The sequence below is a fragment of the Silurus meridionalis genome, chromosome 22 (assembly GCF_014805685.1).
Source record: "Silurus meridionalis isolate SWU-2019-XX chromosome 22, ASM1480568v1, whole genome shotgun sequence".
NCBI classification, from domain to species: domain Eukaryota; kingdom Metazoa; phylum Chordata; class Actinopteri; order Siluriformes; family Siluridae; genus Silurus; species Silurus meridionalis.
The window spans coordinates 3893242-3910048 of NC_060905.1; the positions used below are offsets into that span (position 1 = coordinate 3893242).

Consider the following 16807-nt stretch of genomic DNA (forward strand, 5'->3'; position numbering starts at 1 on the left):
GTGCATTAAATAAGACGAAGCAAAAGGATTTTCTTGCCTCCAGCAAACACAATTCAGTGTGGTGATAGTCGGTCATGACCGATGTGTACATTTTGAACGAGTCTTCTCAAAGAGTAGTGCGAGGATGTAGTATAGGACTTCTAGTCCGAGTCGTTCGTTAATCATGTGACTCCCATATACGTTATGCAGTGCATTAAACAGGAAACAGAATTGAGTAGTTTATCATATGATATGTAATTTGTAACAATAATGTCAACATTTGGACCAAAAAAAAGAGATCTGTTGCATTGTGTAGCGTCTTTGGGAATCACGTGACAAAAGAACGAAAGACTCAGACCAGAGGACTAATGAGATGAACTACTCAATTCTGTTTCCTGTACGACTCGTTCTTCTGGGTCACATCAACGACTCGTTCTTCTGGGTCACGTTAACGAGTCGTTTTTCTGGGTCACATTAACGACTAATTCTTCTGGGTCACATTAACGACTCCCTCTGAGTCATATTAACGACTCGTTCCTCTGAGCCACATTAACGACTTGTTCTTCTGGGTCACGTTAACGACTCGTTCTTCTGAGTCACATTAATGACTCCTTCTGGGTCACAATAACGACTCGTTCTTCTGAGTCACATTAACGACTCGTTCAAAATGAACAGCACAATTTATTAGTTCTCTGATTTGAGTTGTTCTTTGTTGTTTGTTTGTTTTTGGTCCGAATCTTGATATTATTCTTACAAAAAAAACAATAAGAGTCACGTTAAAAAAGATCTAACGAGACGGACCAGAAGATATGAGAAGTGAGCTACTCGTTCTGTTTATCATTATTTGTCCTTAGGTGCATTGTCATATTTTCATTATTGGAACTAAAGCCAAAATTCGTGTTTGGGAATCTACTTATTTAAAATGTCACATTTTATTTTGTTCCTGATCTAAAGGAACGAAATGAACTAAACGACTCAAAGAACCGAGTCACTAAAATGATCCGATCTTCCCATCGCTAAATCAGTAGTATTAAATCCCTCCCCATGGAGAGGGCGCCCTCCCCTTTAACGTGTGGAAGTGACGTTCCCCTTTAAGGCAGAAGCGGCTGCGGTGTTGTCACTGGGCTGAATTTCTGTCGGACGAATGAATTTATTAGCTCCTTAAAGCTGTTCAGGATCTGATTGGGGGCTTTGAGGTTCTCCAGCTTCATCTCAGTGTGTGTTTTAACGGCGCTTCTCGGAGCTGCTCGGCGATGTTCGGGCTTGTTTTGTGCTTCTTGTTTTTGCTGAGCATTACCGGCCCGGTTCTCGGTTACTTTCCCGAGGAGCGCTGGAGTCCCGAATCCCCTCTTCTGGCTCCGAGGGTCGTCGTTGCTCTCATCTGCCGGAATTCGGCCCACTCCCTGCCGTACTTCCTCGGAACCATTGAACGCTTGAACTACCCGAAGGACCGCATTGCGCTTTGGTAAGTTCCTGCTCTGTGATGGTGCTGGGCTTCGGGGAATCTTCTCAATGCTTCTCTACTGCGGCTTTCTGGAGCCAATGAGTCTGAAAACCAGCCCAGATGTTCTTCCACATGCAAAAGTTCTTCAATGCATTTCTCCATTAAAAGAGAGTCACAGCTAATGGTTCATATGTTGTTAGATGTTCATTAGATGTTGGTTGGACATGAGAGATTTCTATATTCTGTTAAAACGTAAGTGATTTTTAATCAAGAAATAAACTGGAATATGCAAATGAGCATTTAATAATAATCTCATGTGCGAGAGGAGTTTCCAACCTCTCATCTTTTATGCAAATTAGCTTCTAATAAATAACTCGTGATTGGCAAATTATGCTCCAATAAAAAAAACTGATATGTAAATGATCACGCACAATTATATTTAAATAATCCGTCATATGCAAATTAACCTCTGATGAATAATCCGTTATACGCAAATCAGCCTCTTATAATAATACTAGTGCTGGACGGTATGAACAAAAAAATAGATTTCACTGTATATCACGGTATTTATTTCATGCATGACAGATATCACTTTTTCTACTGATTGGGAGATGAAATAGATTTAGAATAGAAATAAAATAAAATAGAATAGCCTTTATTTGTGACCTGTACATTACAGCACAGTGAAATTCTTTTCTTCGCATATCCCAGCTTGTTCAGAAGCTGGGGTCAGAGTGCAGGGTCAGCCATTATACAGCACCCCTGGGGCACAGAGGGTTAAGGGCCTTGCGCGAGGGCCCAAGAGTGGCAGTCGATGCCAGCGTTTGAACCCCTTGACCTTACAATCAGTATCCCCTCACCATAACCACTAAGCTACAACTCCTTATATACTGCACTGGATTGACTAAAAATGCCCTATTTTACTGTCATGATTAGTGAATATTGTAAAGAAAAATTCCACACCAGTATTGCAGGTTTGCAAGACCCCCAAAATAATACTGTTTGCAAAGAGGTGGCGCTCATGATTCTAATAAAGTAAAGGAATCAGAATGCCTGACTTTTGCAGTTAAGATACAGAACATTTTAGTTATTTTAATTATAGTTTAATATTAATATAATAATTATTGCTTACCCATAGCTGGGTGAAGCCTGTGACCAAATCACTGGGGGTCTTTTATTTAGCTCAATAGTCTTCTTGATGTTGGCTGCACGGTCTGTTGTGATGGCCACTAGCTTCTGCTCTGAAAGCCCCCAGCAATCAAGCGCCTCCTCCTTATTCCCCTAATTCTCCAGTGTGGTCATCAGGTATGGGTTCATACTGCTACTCCACTACATATCTGTCTTTCTGAGAAGTGGGGGACGGTCGCCAGGTCTACTTCTAGCTTGGCTCTGTGCTGTTGGTACAAGTAAAGGATTGCTGTTTGGCAGAAGTATTTTCAACTCCTTCGTTTTCAACAGTATTAAGCGGGACCATGTCTTTTGGCTAGTGTTAGAGTGTGTAATCTCGATCCACTTGTTTACTTTTCTTGTCGTAGGCAGTCCCGCTAGCAAACGCGTCCTCAAGTGGCAGCTGATGCGACTTTTCTTTTGCTTTTCCAGTGTTACCTGCTGATGTGTCAGACGCTGATCTTAGTTTCATGCATTCTTGATCTTCCAAGACATTTGCGGCTAGGTTTTAGCCCTACAACATTTGCAGAAAATTGTTGTTTGGTCGACGTTGGATTTTATTTTATTTTTTAAACCAAAGAACCTACAAACAATAGACACGGCATTGCGGTATATTCATATCATAACAAAAATAAACACCTGTATGAACCAGTATAACGCCCAGCACTGAATATTATAATAATCTGCAAAATGCAAATGAGTCTCTAGTAGATAATCCTTAATATGCAAATTAGCTTCTAATAATACATAATTAATTTCAAATGAGCTGCTAATAAATAATCCATTATATGCAAATCAGACACATTCTGCCCATTTCTGTGACTGTAGAAAATGTAGACGTTATTGATTAAACATATATTAAATTAACTTGATGAGGGATGAGGATTCAAATCATGGAGAAGTTGCTTTTTTTTTTTTTTTTTTTTAAATGACCCTGAATTAAAAAATATTTAGAATATGCAAACGACCATGTATTAGATAATATGCGAAAGCAATTCGCCCTATTGTGATTTATCATACTGTTTTAGATGCATTAGTGTGACATTTCTGAAAATAACAGATATTTGCTAGTTTTTTTATTGTGATTCAAATAATGTAGAGGTATTTATCGTTTGTTGTTTTGCATTGCAAGAACACCAAACACACCAAGAAGCTCATGCAATACTTAGTTAGTTTTTTCCCCCCCAAGGAGACAGTTTGTTCATTTTCTCTTCCTTCCTCTCTCTCTCTCTCACTTTATCATCCTCCTACTTATCCCGCCTCACTCAAACCCACAGAAGAGGAAGAGAGCGATAGAAAAAGAGAAAAAAAGAGAGAGAAATGCTGTCTTGTTACCAAGAACCTTCAAAAATGCTCCTTTCAACTTCAACTCTCATGGTGGAAAATGTAGACCTTTTACCTCTGAGTGTTACAAAGTGCTGAAACTGGAGACTCCTTTCATAACTGTTCCAGAAAAGTCCACAGTTTTCCACTACACTAATCTTTCTGTCGATTATTTTTACAAAAGCAATAGCATATAAAATACCAGGGCATTAGTAGACCTGATATAAGCATATAATATAAATCTGAACTACTGACAGAGTAGAACCAACTCCATCTGTCCAATCAGAACAGTGAATTCTGATATCATAGCTCTGCTTCATTCACGCAATCCAATAAATACTTGCTCGTGACTTGCTGACCAATAATTTCATCAGTATCTGAGAATATAACGTGTGAGCGTAAGTGTTCTATCAGACAAAATCAGAATCAGCGTTAAACTACGTGTCATGTTTGGAGTAGTTTGTGTGCAGGCAGTGCAGGTATAGGCCTGCTTTTGTTACACACTCTTCACCAGTTTCCCCAGGGGGAACACACAACACACACACACACACACACACCACACACACACTTTATTCACTGCCTTTCCACAAGCAAAATTCTGAGACTGAACTTTGGTCTGAAAATGGGCCGTGACTTTTCCTGCTGTAACTGTGTGTGTGTGTGTGTGTGTGTGTGTGTGTGTGTGTGTGTGTGTGTGTGTGGGTGTTTGTGTGGTTTTGCCTTGAGGGAGAATATTAGTTTTAACAGCATTCAGACCACAGTTGGAAAAACGTGTGGAAAATCAACCAATCCTGGGCTAGAGATCTTTTATCTGGATTTCCGAAGAACGCAGTTCTATTATGACAGTGTTTTTTTGTTTGTTTGTGTTTTTCTTTCGACGCAACGTTTTTGCAAGCCAGAGAGCAGCAAGAAAAGCATGCAATGTTTACAAAAATAATGTGTATGTATGTATGTATATATGTGTGTTCAATAAAAAGATAATTTTGTTTATTCCCCATAATGATTGATCTTAATGTTGTAATGCAAAACATTATTCTCTTAATATAATTAAAAAAAAAAAAGAATTAAAATGTATTCAATATAATTAGTATGTACATTCACAGACAAAGAGTGTTTTTTCGGCTTCGACGAATGTCGCATTTTTCAAACTTACGGTGACGATAGCGATACGACAAAATTGTACAAATATTTAAGCGCAGCAGGCAAACGTATCAGCGTGTATGCGGTACAATGTGCTGGGGCGCTGCCAGGATGTACCCGTCTCCCGCCTTACTCTCACCAGCCCTCGAGAGAGTTCAGTGTCTCTGTGTTAAAGCACGTATTTTATTTTGTGGGTTTTGGTGTTTCCAAAACCAATTTTATCTCTTTGTCTCTGTCCTGATTAGTCTCATGAGCTACAGGTGTGCTTCATAACGCTCGTTTTGTCCGGCTCCGCCCTCCAATCACGAACCGGCGCTCGTCCAAACTCCTGCTGCCACATACATACTCTATAGGAATATTACCTAAATAATGTAGTGGAGTGAAAAGTAAAAGATTACACACTAAAACTAAAAGTTTCCCCAAAATAAAAATAAAGTTCACATACATAAATCTCAAATTATGTTTAGTAACAGTGTAAAACCATTTCTTTAAAGTCCACCAAAGTTCTGTGACGGGTCGATTCAACAGCACTGTGGTTTACAATAAGAGAAACAAAGCAGACATGTCTATAAACATATTGGGGCCTTGGGTTTAAGCTACACTGGTGTCTGCTATCAGAGGGGCTTCAGGACCCAGAATAGTAAGGAAATGTGGAGGGAATGCGAACATCTGTCCAGCAACAGCTGTGTATTCCCAATGGGCAGTAACAGAGAAGGGCTTGGAGAAAGCGCTTCACTGGAATTTCGTTGTGAGTGGATTCCCACAGCCTGTTCTGATTCACTGCATATCACAGTGACTGTATGTTTTATCATGTTTTGTATTAGAAATATAAAATATATACACCGATCAGGCCAAAACAGTTTTGACCCCTCGAGCATTAACAGCATGAACTTTTTCGGCAATTTGATCTACAGGAGCTCGGCTGTGGAATCAGACCACACGGATCAGCCTTCGCTCCCCACGTGCATCAATGACCACTGTTCACCACTGTTCCTTCCTTGGAGCACTTTTGATAGATACATCCCACAAGAGCTGACGTTCTGACCCAGTCGTCTAGACATGCCTTGTCAAATGCTATAATGTTGTTCAAGTGAAGGAAAAAATGTTATAATGCCTCATCCAAAGACGTCCTATGCAGTTGTGTCGCCAACTTTGTGGGGACCCTTTTGGCAAAGAACCACATATGGCTTGAAAATTGGGTCTCCCAATACTTTTGGCCAAGTGTGTGTGTGTGTGTGTGTGTGCGTGTGTGTGTGTGTGTGTGTGTGTCCGTCCTATAGTGTTTATCAGCGCTTATCTGTAAAACGTAAGCAGAGCAAAGTTGGTGTGATGTGTTTAGATAACATCCCTAAACAAAGCGTTCTTTTATTTGTATGCTCGAATAGCTTTTCACTTACCCTTCAGCCACCCGTGGTGCTATTAGATACCTCTGTCCATTTATCAGCAGGATGGAAAAAAAAACTTTCTGATTACTGAGTAGTTTCACTTCTCCTGTGAGGCCAAGAAAAAAAAAAAAAGAAGCGTTTGTTACTCAATTGAAAGAGTTTATTTCAGAGCAAAGTTAGGTTCCTCTTTGTGTTTTGTGACCTACATGCATTCTAAATATCTTGAGAAATTATTAATTTACACCTGATCATGCACATTTTTTGCTGCAGGGTTGCGACTGATCATAATGCGGACAATACGACGTATCTGCTCCGAGATTGGCTGGTCAGCGTACAGAAGCTGTACCACTATGTGGAGTGGAGACCTAAAGAGCAGCCCAGGTTTGTAAAACAGATCTCTTATTTCAAAGTATTCATTGATGCTTTTATAAAGACCTAGTTCACAGGAGAGGGCGGATTCCAGAGCGTTGTCTGTGCAGTCTTTAGGAAAAGTGCTGTCCGAGTTCTCAGTGGACAAAAAGTATTCCCTAAATAGGTCACTATATTGTTTCTCTCAGAGCTCCAGTGTAAAACCAATGCCCCTTAATTCTGCAGCTCGATATCTAATAGTAAAGAGAGATACAATAGCAGCAAACCTATAATAAAGCTTATTTAATTACTGAGAAAGACAACAAGACTTCACTGAAGCGGACAGACAAAGACCACGCCTCCATCACTGAGAATGACAGATAGAAAGGCCACACCTCCTCCATTATGAGTAACTAAAAGACCACACCTCCTCAATTATTAGTAAATGAAAGGCCACACCTCCTCCATTATGAGTAACTGAAAGGCCACACCTCCTCCATTATGAGTAACTGAAAGGCCACACCTCCTTCATTATGAGTAAATGAAAGGCCACACCTCCTCAATTATGAGTAACTGAAAGGCCACACCTCCTCCATTATGAGTAACTGAAAGGCCACACCTCCTCCATTATGAGTAACTGAAAGGCCACACCTCCATTATGAGTAACTGAAAGGCCACACCTCCATTATGAGTAACTGAAAGGCCACACCTCCTCCATTATGAGTAACTAAAAGGCCACACCTCCTCCATTATGAGTAAATGAAAGGCCACACCTCCTCAATTATGAGTAACTGAAAGGCCACACCTCCTCCATTATGAGTAACTGAAAGGCCACACCTCCTCCATTATGAGTAACTAAAAGGCCACACCTCCATTATGAGTAAATGAAAGGCCACACCTCCTCCATTGTGACTGACAAACAGAAGAGCTACGCCTCCTCTACTAAAAATAGTGGACAGAAAGGCCACAACTCCCTTCTGTATTATGTACGCCTTCTGTATTATGATTGAAAAAAACAGAAAAGCCAACCACAAAACATCTCCTGGATTCTTCTTTATTGGAAGTTATTTTTTTTATTGAAGGAAAAAAGTTTCAATTAAACAATAATTTTATTTCTGTATTGCTTTCTGCGCTTCCTCATCAGTGCCTACGACGATGAGGAAGGACCCAAACAATGGACGAGCGACCGGTATGCTCACGTGATGAAGCTGCACCAGGCTGCGCTGGAATCGGCCCGAGAGATGTGGGCTGACTATTTACTGGTGTGTGTTTGCTTTCAGTTCTCCTTAACACACATGTACACACATGTACACACATGTGTACACACACACACACACACACACACACACACACACACAGTTTAAACAGACATTTTCAGTCTATATCAGCCAAATTAAATCCAATACCTTGTATGTACTTTAATGCATGTCCAGCATGTAAGTGACTCGCAGCATTCATGAGCTAAGTATAGACGTGAAGAACCTTCAAAAACTGCCTGTAAAACATGAGGAACAATGTTTTTGATTTCCATTAGCACACTTTCTATATTTCCTAAAGAAGCTAGAATCAGTGTTGAACTAAAACGTTTCTGAATTAAACCTAATACTAAACAATAATTAATCGAATTAGTGTGTATACACATATACTGTATATACATGTACATGTGTGGATTTGATGTTTTTCATCAAACACATGTTTTTGAATCTCCTGTTTCAGGTGGTTGACTGTGACAACCTCTTGGTCAACCGGGATGTGTTGTGGAAGCTGATTAAAGAAAACAAGACCATCGTTGCGCCGATGCTGGAGTCCCGAGCTGCTTATTCCAACTTCTGGTGTGGGATGACCGCTCAGGTGTGTGTGTGTGTGTGTGTGTGTGTGTGTGTGTGTGTGTGTGTGTGTGTGTGTGTGTGTGTGTGTGTGTGTGTGTGTGTGTGTGTGTGAGTGTGTGTGAGTGTGTGTGTGAGTGTGTGTGTGTGTGAGTGTGTGAGTGTGTGTGTGTGTGTGGTGTGTGTGAGTGTGTGTGAGTGTGTGTGAGTGTGTGTGTGTGAGGTAAATCATGGCTTTTTATACTGTACTTTTCATTAAAACAATGATTGAGATAGTTGATATTGGCCAAAATATGTCACAATGATAATAAATAATATATTGTAGATTATATTAATAATAATAATGTATTAAATTTTTTTTATTAAATTTATAAAGATTCCATTTCTTACTCATATTCCCCTTAAAACAACATATTTTTTGGCTAAATGAACACTAATATAAAAAAATATTTATTTATTTATTTGTTTATTTTTAACCATTCATTATATAAAATAAATAAACTATTTGTCTTAAAAGTAATAATTACAGATAAACTGTTTTTATTTACAATAAGCTCATTGTGAAGTCATGAATAAATTACAGCGCTCTATGGGACTTTGAAGTATCTATAATCCTCCTCCATATGTGGCAAGATTTCATTGCTTCTAGCTGATATAAACACCCTGATGTTTAGTTCTATTACATCAGAGGTTCATTGTGTTCACATTTATGTTTTAAAGTGGTTGGATATTTAGAAATAAATACACCATATGAAAAAAAGGTTTGTGGGAACCTGAGTGTAAGATTGTGCTTCTTAAATATCCCATTCCCATGCTGTTGTAATATCCTTCATTCTTCTGGGAAGATGTTCCACTAGATTTTGTGTAGATTTTTATGAGATTCCTTCAGCCAAGGATGTGTTTGTAAAGTCAGGTACTGATTTAAATGAGGTAAGAAGGCCTGGGATGCAGCCAGTGCTTAAATTCCTTTTCTTCTTCTTTCGGCTGCTCCCATTAGGGGTCTCCACAGCGGATCTTCCGTCTCCATACTCCCCTGTCCTCTACATCTGCCTCTTTCAACCCAACTACCTGCATGTTTTCCCTCACCCAATCCATAAACCTCTTACTTGCGTCTTCCTCTTTTCCTCCTTTCTGGTGGCTTCATCCTCAGCATTCTCCTACCAATATACCCCATGTCCCTCCTCTGCACATGTCCAAACCATCTCAATCTCACCTCCCTCACCTTGTCTCCAAAACCTCCTACATGGGCTGTCCCTCTAATAAACTCATTTCTAATCCTGTCCATCGTCGTCACTTCCAACGAGAACCTCAACATCTTCAGCTCTGCTACCTCCAGCTCCGCCTCCTGTCTTTTACTCAATGCCACTGTCTCTAATCCATACAACATCTCAGGTCTCACCACAGTCCTATAAACTTTCCCTTTCACTCTCACAGATACTCTTCTATCACAAATCACTCCTGCCACACTTCTCATTCACTCTGCAGTCATTGCTCCAATTGATTATGTTTTAATACGGTTAAGGTCAGAGCTCCATAGCAGGAGATCTTCTACTCAAACCCATGTAGAGCATATCTTCATGGAGCTGGCTTTGAGCACAGTAGTTCAAGTAAAGGGAAAATGTAATGCTAACACATCCAAAGACCACATATGAACGGAAAAGTCAGGTGTTCCAATACATTTTTCCATACAGTAAATATGAGAACACCATTGATGTAAAACATAATTCTATGTGTTCCTTCAGGGTTACTATAAGCGCACACCTGCGTACATCCCCATACGCAAGCAGATGAGGAAAGGCTGCTTTGCCGTGCCCATGGTTCACTCCACCTTTCTGATAGATCTTCGAAAAGAAGCGTCTAGTCTCCTCGCCTTTCACCCTCCGCATGATGACTACACCTGGGCCTTCGACGACATTATAGTGTTTGCCTTCTCAGCCCGAATGGCAGGCGAGGACCTTTCAAACACATTTCAGAGACTAATTATTATCTCTATCAGGAAACAAATGGGTTTTCACCCCTGAGTAGACTTTCAGAAGGGTGATTTTTTTTTTTTGTTTTTTTCTTGTTCAGAGGTGCAGATGTTCGTATGTAACAAAGAGGTGTATGGGTTTCTACCAGTTCCCCTGCGCTCCCATAACACGCTACAGGACGAAACTGACAGCTTCCTTCACACTGTCCTGGAGGTCAATGGTGAGTTTTGTGGCTCAGGGTATTATAACATTTTCTGGAAATTCAGATTTTTTTTCATAGATATTTTATTTGTCAGTATTTTATATACAGTCTACCGTAATTTCCGGACTATTAAGTGCACCCATATATAAGCCGCACCCACTGAATTTTACAAAGATTTTTCTTTTGAACATAAATAAGCCGCACCTGTCTATGAGCCGACATTAAAACTAATAAACTTTACACAGGCAACAGTAGCCTACCAAGAAAGTCATTGTTCACTGTCTTCATCCTTCCTTTCACAACAATTTCTCTCAGGAGTTTATCTTTTGGCATTGTCGTGCGTATCTTTTGGCACCTCAGTACGTGATTATTATTTTTTTATTTTAAATACAATTTCAAACTTCTTCACGTCGTCATTATGGGTTTTGTTTGTAGAATTTCGAGGAAATAATAAATTTTATAATTTTAATTATGGCTGTAACACAAAATGTAGAAAAAGTGAAAGGCTGTGAATTCTTTCTGGAAGCTCTGTATTTCTTGTTGCAGAAAATATAAAAATGATAGCTTTACCTCTGACTGGTACAAGGTTGCTGACAATGGAGACTCTTCTCCAGAGTGACTTACATTTATCTCATTCATACAACTGAGTTAAGGGCCTTGCTCAGGGGACAATGAGTGACAACTTGGTCTGGCTGGGATTTGAACTTCAGCCTTCAGCTGTAAAATCCAATCATTTAACCACTAAGCTACCACGTCTTATTCATCTTTATTTGCAGCGTCTGCCTTAAAGATTCATAATAAATCATAGTACTTGGATACTTAAATACATTTGAAGGCAAATACTTTTGTACTTTTACTCAATTGTGCAGTCAATGGATTCAAATATTTAATCATGATTAATCAAAACTCAATTGCACATTTTTATCTGTTCTTAATGTACCTTAAATTAATACTTTTCATGTTTTTTATGCTCTAATCAACTTGGCCATGGACAAATATGTCTTAAATATTTTCTTAATAGTTAAAATGAATTTGCATCAACGCACTGAATTTGTGTTAATGTAATGTTATTAGTGCGTTAATTTTATGCATATGTATAAGCTATTTATTTAAAAGCATAGATATTATAATAGATGTAGCATTTTCTTTTTTGCCTGACTATCATTTCTTTCATCATGTAGTGCGACATCCTCCTGTCGAGCCCTCCAGGTATCTCCGACCTCCCTTCAGACAGCCTGATAAGTTGGGCTTCGATGAGGTGTGTTTCCACTGTGTGCTTTTCAGATCTGCATGAAATACTAACTACAGAACATGTATTGATTGTGTATATGAATTACGCACAGGTGTTCATGATAAACCTGCAGCGGCGGGCTGATCGGCGAGTGCGCATGCTCAGAGCGCTCCGCCTGCAGGGGATCGACTGCAAGATCATGCCTGCTGTCGATGGCAAGTACGTCGCTTTTTTAAGCCGTCTCCAAAACCACAAATTCAGTAGGGCTTCTGTAAAAAAACAAATACGAGAAGTTTTTGATGTCGCACTGATGTTCATTGACACTATGGATTCTGGAACCTGTGTCCCCCAAAACTTATGTGCCATGCTAGTAGCTAGAAAAAAACATATGGCCGTGTAGATTTGTCGAAACGTGACATGAAACTAATAATCGCATTCATGCTGATTTGTGGGGGAAAAAAACACGCATTGATTGATTGATTGATTGTTAACTTGCTCAATAGCTAATAGGGATTGTAACCGTGTATTCGAGTGGTTCCAATTTGCATAATCATTAATATTCATACATCATGAAACATGTCATGTCAATTTTAACTGATTGTATTATAATTCTAACGTGTTTCTCAGAGCCATGAACGTGAGCGAGATCCACAGTATGGGGATCCACATGCTTCCAGGCTACAGCGATCCCTACCACGGCCGACCTCTGACCAAAGGAGAGCTTGGCTGCTTCCTGTCTCATTACAACATCTGGAAAGAGGTAAAAAGCTGCTGCACACAAATGTAAAAAATAATAATTTGCACGCGTTACCGATTCGATTAAACGCCGGGGTCTCGATCGACAGATTGCCGAGCGTGGCCTGAAGACCTCCCTGGTGATCGAGGATGATTTGCGGTTCGAGATTTTCTTCAAACGGCGCCTGAAGAACCTGATGAGTGAGGTGGAGAGAGAGGGGCTCGACTGGGACCTCATGTGAGTCGAACGACTTTTCAGATGCGATCACAGGCACTTCGTCACGTGTGTGTAAAAGAAGTGTTTCCTTCTTTTTTTTCCGTCAGTTACATCGGGAGAAAGAGGATGCAGGTGGACCATCCGGAAAAAGCCGTGCCAAACATACACAACCTGGTGGAGGCGGATTATTCGTACTGGACGCTGGGTTATATGATGTCACTGCAAGGAGCCAAAAAGCTGCTGAAGGCTGAACCACTGAAAAAGATGCTGCCTGTGGACGAATTTCTTCCTGTCATGTTCAATAAACATCCTGTGTGAGCTTTACAGCACACACACACACACACACACACACACACACACACAAACCTTTCACTGTACCCAGCTCATGGACAGTAAGAATGAGTCATTGGTTTATTTATAAACTAATGACAAAGTTCCTGCATAAGGATTCTGGCTAAGAATGAACACACACACACACACACTTTCGCTCACACACACACACACACACACACACACACACACACACACACACAAGTTTTGCTCAGGTACTATTACATTTTTTTAAACCACAGTCTACAGAACTCTATCTTTAAGTCCATAAAGAACGTCAGGGTTTTTTTTTTTATTTTATTAGCGTAACTAGCTCTGAGGTAAATTTAAACTTGTTTATGCTAGTGTGAGTCATGTCTGCATTTTTTTTTGGAAGTTTTAAAACCTTCATGATCTGTCACACAACCTGACAGGATTTAAGCTACCATTAATAAGCATTGAATTAACATACACAAAATAAAAAACAACGATGACATTAGTGTTACATTCTATTATACGTCCTTATATTCTTCCTATTACAGGTATAGAACGTTACAAATACACGTTAACGCCAAATACAAGCAAATCCAACAAACTACTCGTTTCCCAACAGGTAATTTGTGTAACACTAGTTATCAGGCTAGTATAATCTAACCTCACAGGATTTTAACTAGAAAAAATCACTAGATCTAAACCTTTTTTCACTCATAAAATGTGGAGCATCACTTAAACGCTATCGGAGATGCTAAACATTTCTGCTAGTTTTAGCCAAACTATTAGCATGGACTATCGAGGCAATATTTAAATCCTGTTAGGATTCCACATTCATACATGTTTATAAACTCCAACGCTAGCGTTGACAGCATTTCTTATTTATAAATGTTCATATTTCTTACTTTTAACTGTGGCCAGCTGGCTGATATTACATAAGTTAACCTGACAGGATTTATGCAGAATTGACTTCTTATTAAAATATTTTATTATATTTATGGATGTTAATATGCATGGAAATCTAAGGTGCAAATTTGACAGGATTGTTGAGAGAAATCATTGTACATAAATGTTTATGATGGTAATGTGATATTATTTTTATTTGTTTGCAGAAAACTATTAGACAAAAGCAGACAAAAATGGGGTTTCAGATTCAAGATGGTGGTTTGACTGTCTGAGAGAAATTCTCAGTCATATTTGGATATTTTCAAATGTTCATAATCTTCACACCTAACCCCAGCTACCAGGCACATGATAACCGGATAGGATTTTATCTTCTTAACAAGCATTGACCGAGGATTAACTTTGACTAAACTTTTTTTCAAATTTCATGAGAGAAAAGTCATTTATATAAATGCTAGCAGCAAATCTTAGTAGTTTCTGCTACTGTTGTACAGGCCATCCTGTTAGCATGATCCAATGAAACACAATTCCCAAAAGCTTGATTTCATATATTATATATATTAAGTGTACACATTTTTCGGTACAGAGCTTTCGATTCGGTACACGTGTACTAAATGCTATCCTTTTTATGTCTGAACATGGCTCAGTTAAAATCCGAGTTTCCTCAGGAACGTAAGTGCCAGATCACTTAACATCAGTTTATTTAGTCTTTGTTTGAGGACATTTATTACTATTAAGCTTTAAAACATACACAACATTGCCACGGAAAAAAAGAATATGATCTGTTTTGCGCATGCATGAACGCGCTAAATAATCCGTAGAGCTAGCGTTAGCCGCTAACCATGAAGTGGTTGATCCTGTTCAATTACATTTGTGACAATTGAATTGATTAATCAATTTCATCAATATAATTAAAATCTTGATTGTAAAATATTTGAAGGTATTATTTTATATATATATATATATATATATATAAAATTATACAATATATTATATATTTATATATGACAGGATTTATGTTACTGAGAAATCGCATGTCCACTACAGGTTCAGAAAAATGGTATTTGGTGTTTAAAGACTTGTTCATTTAACAACATTAGCCCTGTAGCTTTCGTGTAAATCATGTTGGCTGTTCAGCTGCATTTGAGTCACGAGAGAATAATTTTTATCCCCAAACCTCAACTAAATCTCAAAATACTCTCTGTTTGCAGCTCAGACTACATGGAGCAGTTTGAGACGCGAGACCTGAAGGCGTTCTCGGCCGAGCCCTTGCTCGTCTTCCCCACTCACTACACGGGCGAGGCAGGTTATATCAGCGACACGGAGACGTCCACCGTGTGGGACAACGACAGCGTGCGCACAGACTGGGACAGAAAACGTTCGCGTAAGACTCACGAACAGGATAAGATCAGCACGGAGGCTCAGAACACGGACGTGCTGCAATCTCCTCTGGACAGCACGGCGAGGGATGAGCTATGAGACACGATCCGTTACAGAGAGGGAGAAGATTCTCCACAGGATCACCTTTTTATTAACTTTACAACACTGTTTGTGCCTTTTGACTGACCAAAAGAAAGACTTTTTTTTCAAGTGTTGGGGGTTTCTTTTCCTAATCCTAAAACTCTGTCACAGTCTCTGTGTCGCTGTCTCTCTAGAAGATCATGTGACCCTGTGATTTAAGCACTCTTTTCTTTTCCTGCTTATCTGGTCCACTTATTTCAGTCCTACAACTAAATCTTTCAGTGACATGCAAGAGTCGTAGATTCGGTTTATTCGGCACTATTAGGTTCTATTAGTACTATTAGTTATGTTAAGGCAATCTTTCCTTCTTTCATTTTTTTTTTTGCATGATAAATCTTTTGTTTGCTTGTTTTTTTTTTTTTTTTTTTTGTCCATGCGCAGTGGAACAGCATGTTTTGTCTTACTGTATTTTATATTTCATCACCATCTGTGCAAATTATCATCATAAAAACACTCCATCAATCCCCTCCTGAGAAGAGGTAGTTGTACACGCAGTTGGATTTTACATGTAAAAAAAGATCATGCGTGAAAAAGAATTGTAATTGAAGAAATCGTGTTGAATCGCAATGCTGTGTACCTGATATGCCTTAAAAAAATTTTAATGAAACACCACTGGGTTACAATGTGGCCTTTAACCTGTGTTTTTAGAGCTCAAAGATTTATTTTATTTAGAAGATTGTAGTCATAGAGGTTATTTCTGGTCATAATAATAATAATAATAATAATAATAATAATATATATATAAAACTATAAAAAAACACATATTGTTGTCCGATCAGGTGGCAGCAGCACAATAAAATAAAATCATACATGTCAAGTGCTTCATTTAATCTTAATTAAATTTCAGAATGAAGAAAAGTCTGATCTTTAAAATAAATTTTCTTGTAAATGGCGAATTTGAGAAACTCTCCATGGCTGTCACACACATCAGTCTCTAAAGATCACAGAAAGTGGTGCGACAAACAAAAAACATCCAGTGTAAGACAGATTATCTAATCAGCCAGTCAGGTGGCAGCAGCACAATAAATAAAATTATACAAATGTAGGTCAATCACTGCAGTGCATCATTAAAGATCAGAATGAAGATAAGTATGATCCCTGTGACTTTAAGCGTGA

At 39.0% G+C, this 16807-nt stretch overlaps 1 protein-coding gene across 1 annotated transcript; it reads left to right on the plus strand.

The window, feature by feature from the left end:
* Positions 1-1040: 1040 nt before the first annotated feature.
* colgalt1a (collagen beta(1-O)galactosyltransferase 1a) lies at positions 1041-16587 on the plus strand. The gene is made up of 12 exons (XM_046835208.1): positions 1041-1444; positions 6709-6819; positions 7931-8048; positions 8503-8637; positions 10355-10559; positions 10683-10802; positions 11966-12042; positions 12128-12234; positions 12643-12775; positions 12861-12988; positions 13075-13281; positions 15382-16587. Exons 1-12 carry the CDS (start codon positions 1233-1235, stop codon positions 15647-15649), a joined length of 1821 nt encoding a protein of 606 aa, XP_046691164.1. The 5' UTR covers positions 1041-1232; the 3' UTR covers positions 15650-16587.
* The last annotated feature ends 220 nt before the right edge of the window (positions 16588-16807 follow it).

Bases quoted from the DNA above. Each gene is read 5' to 3' on its own strand.
- colgalt1a (XM_046835208.1), top strand. From the start codon at position 1,233: ATGTTCGGGCTTGTTTTGTGCTTCTTGTTTTTGCTGAGCATTACCGGC. The intron at 1,445-6,708 runs GTAAGTTCCTGC...TTTTTGCTGCAG, and splicing joins AAGGACCGCATTGCGCTTTG to GGTTGCGACTGATCATAATG. The intron at 10,803-11,965 runs GTGAGTTTTGTG...TTCATCATGTAG, and splicing joins CACTGTCCTGGAGGTCAATG to TGCGACATCCTCCTGTCGAG.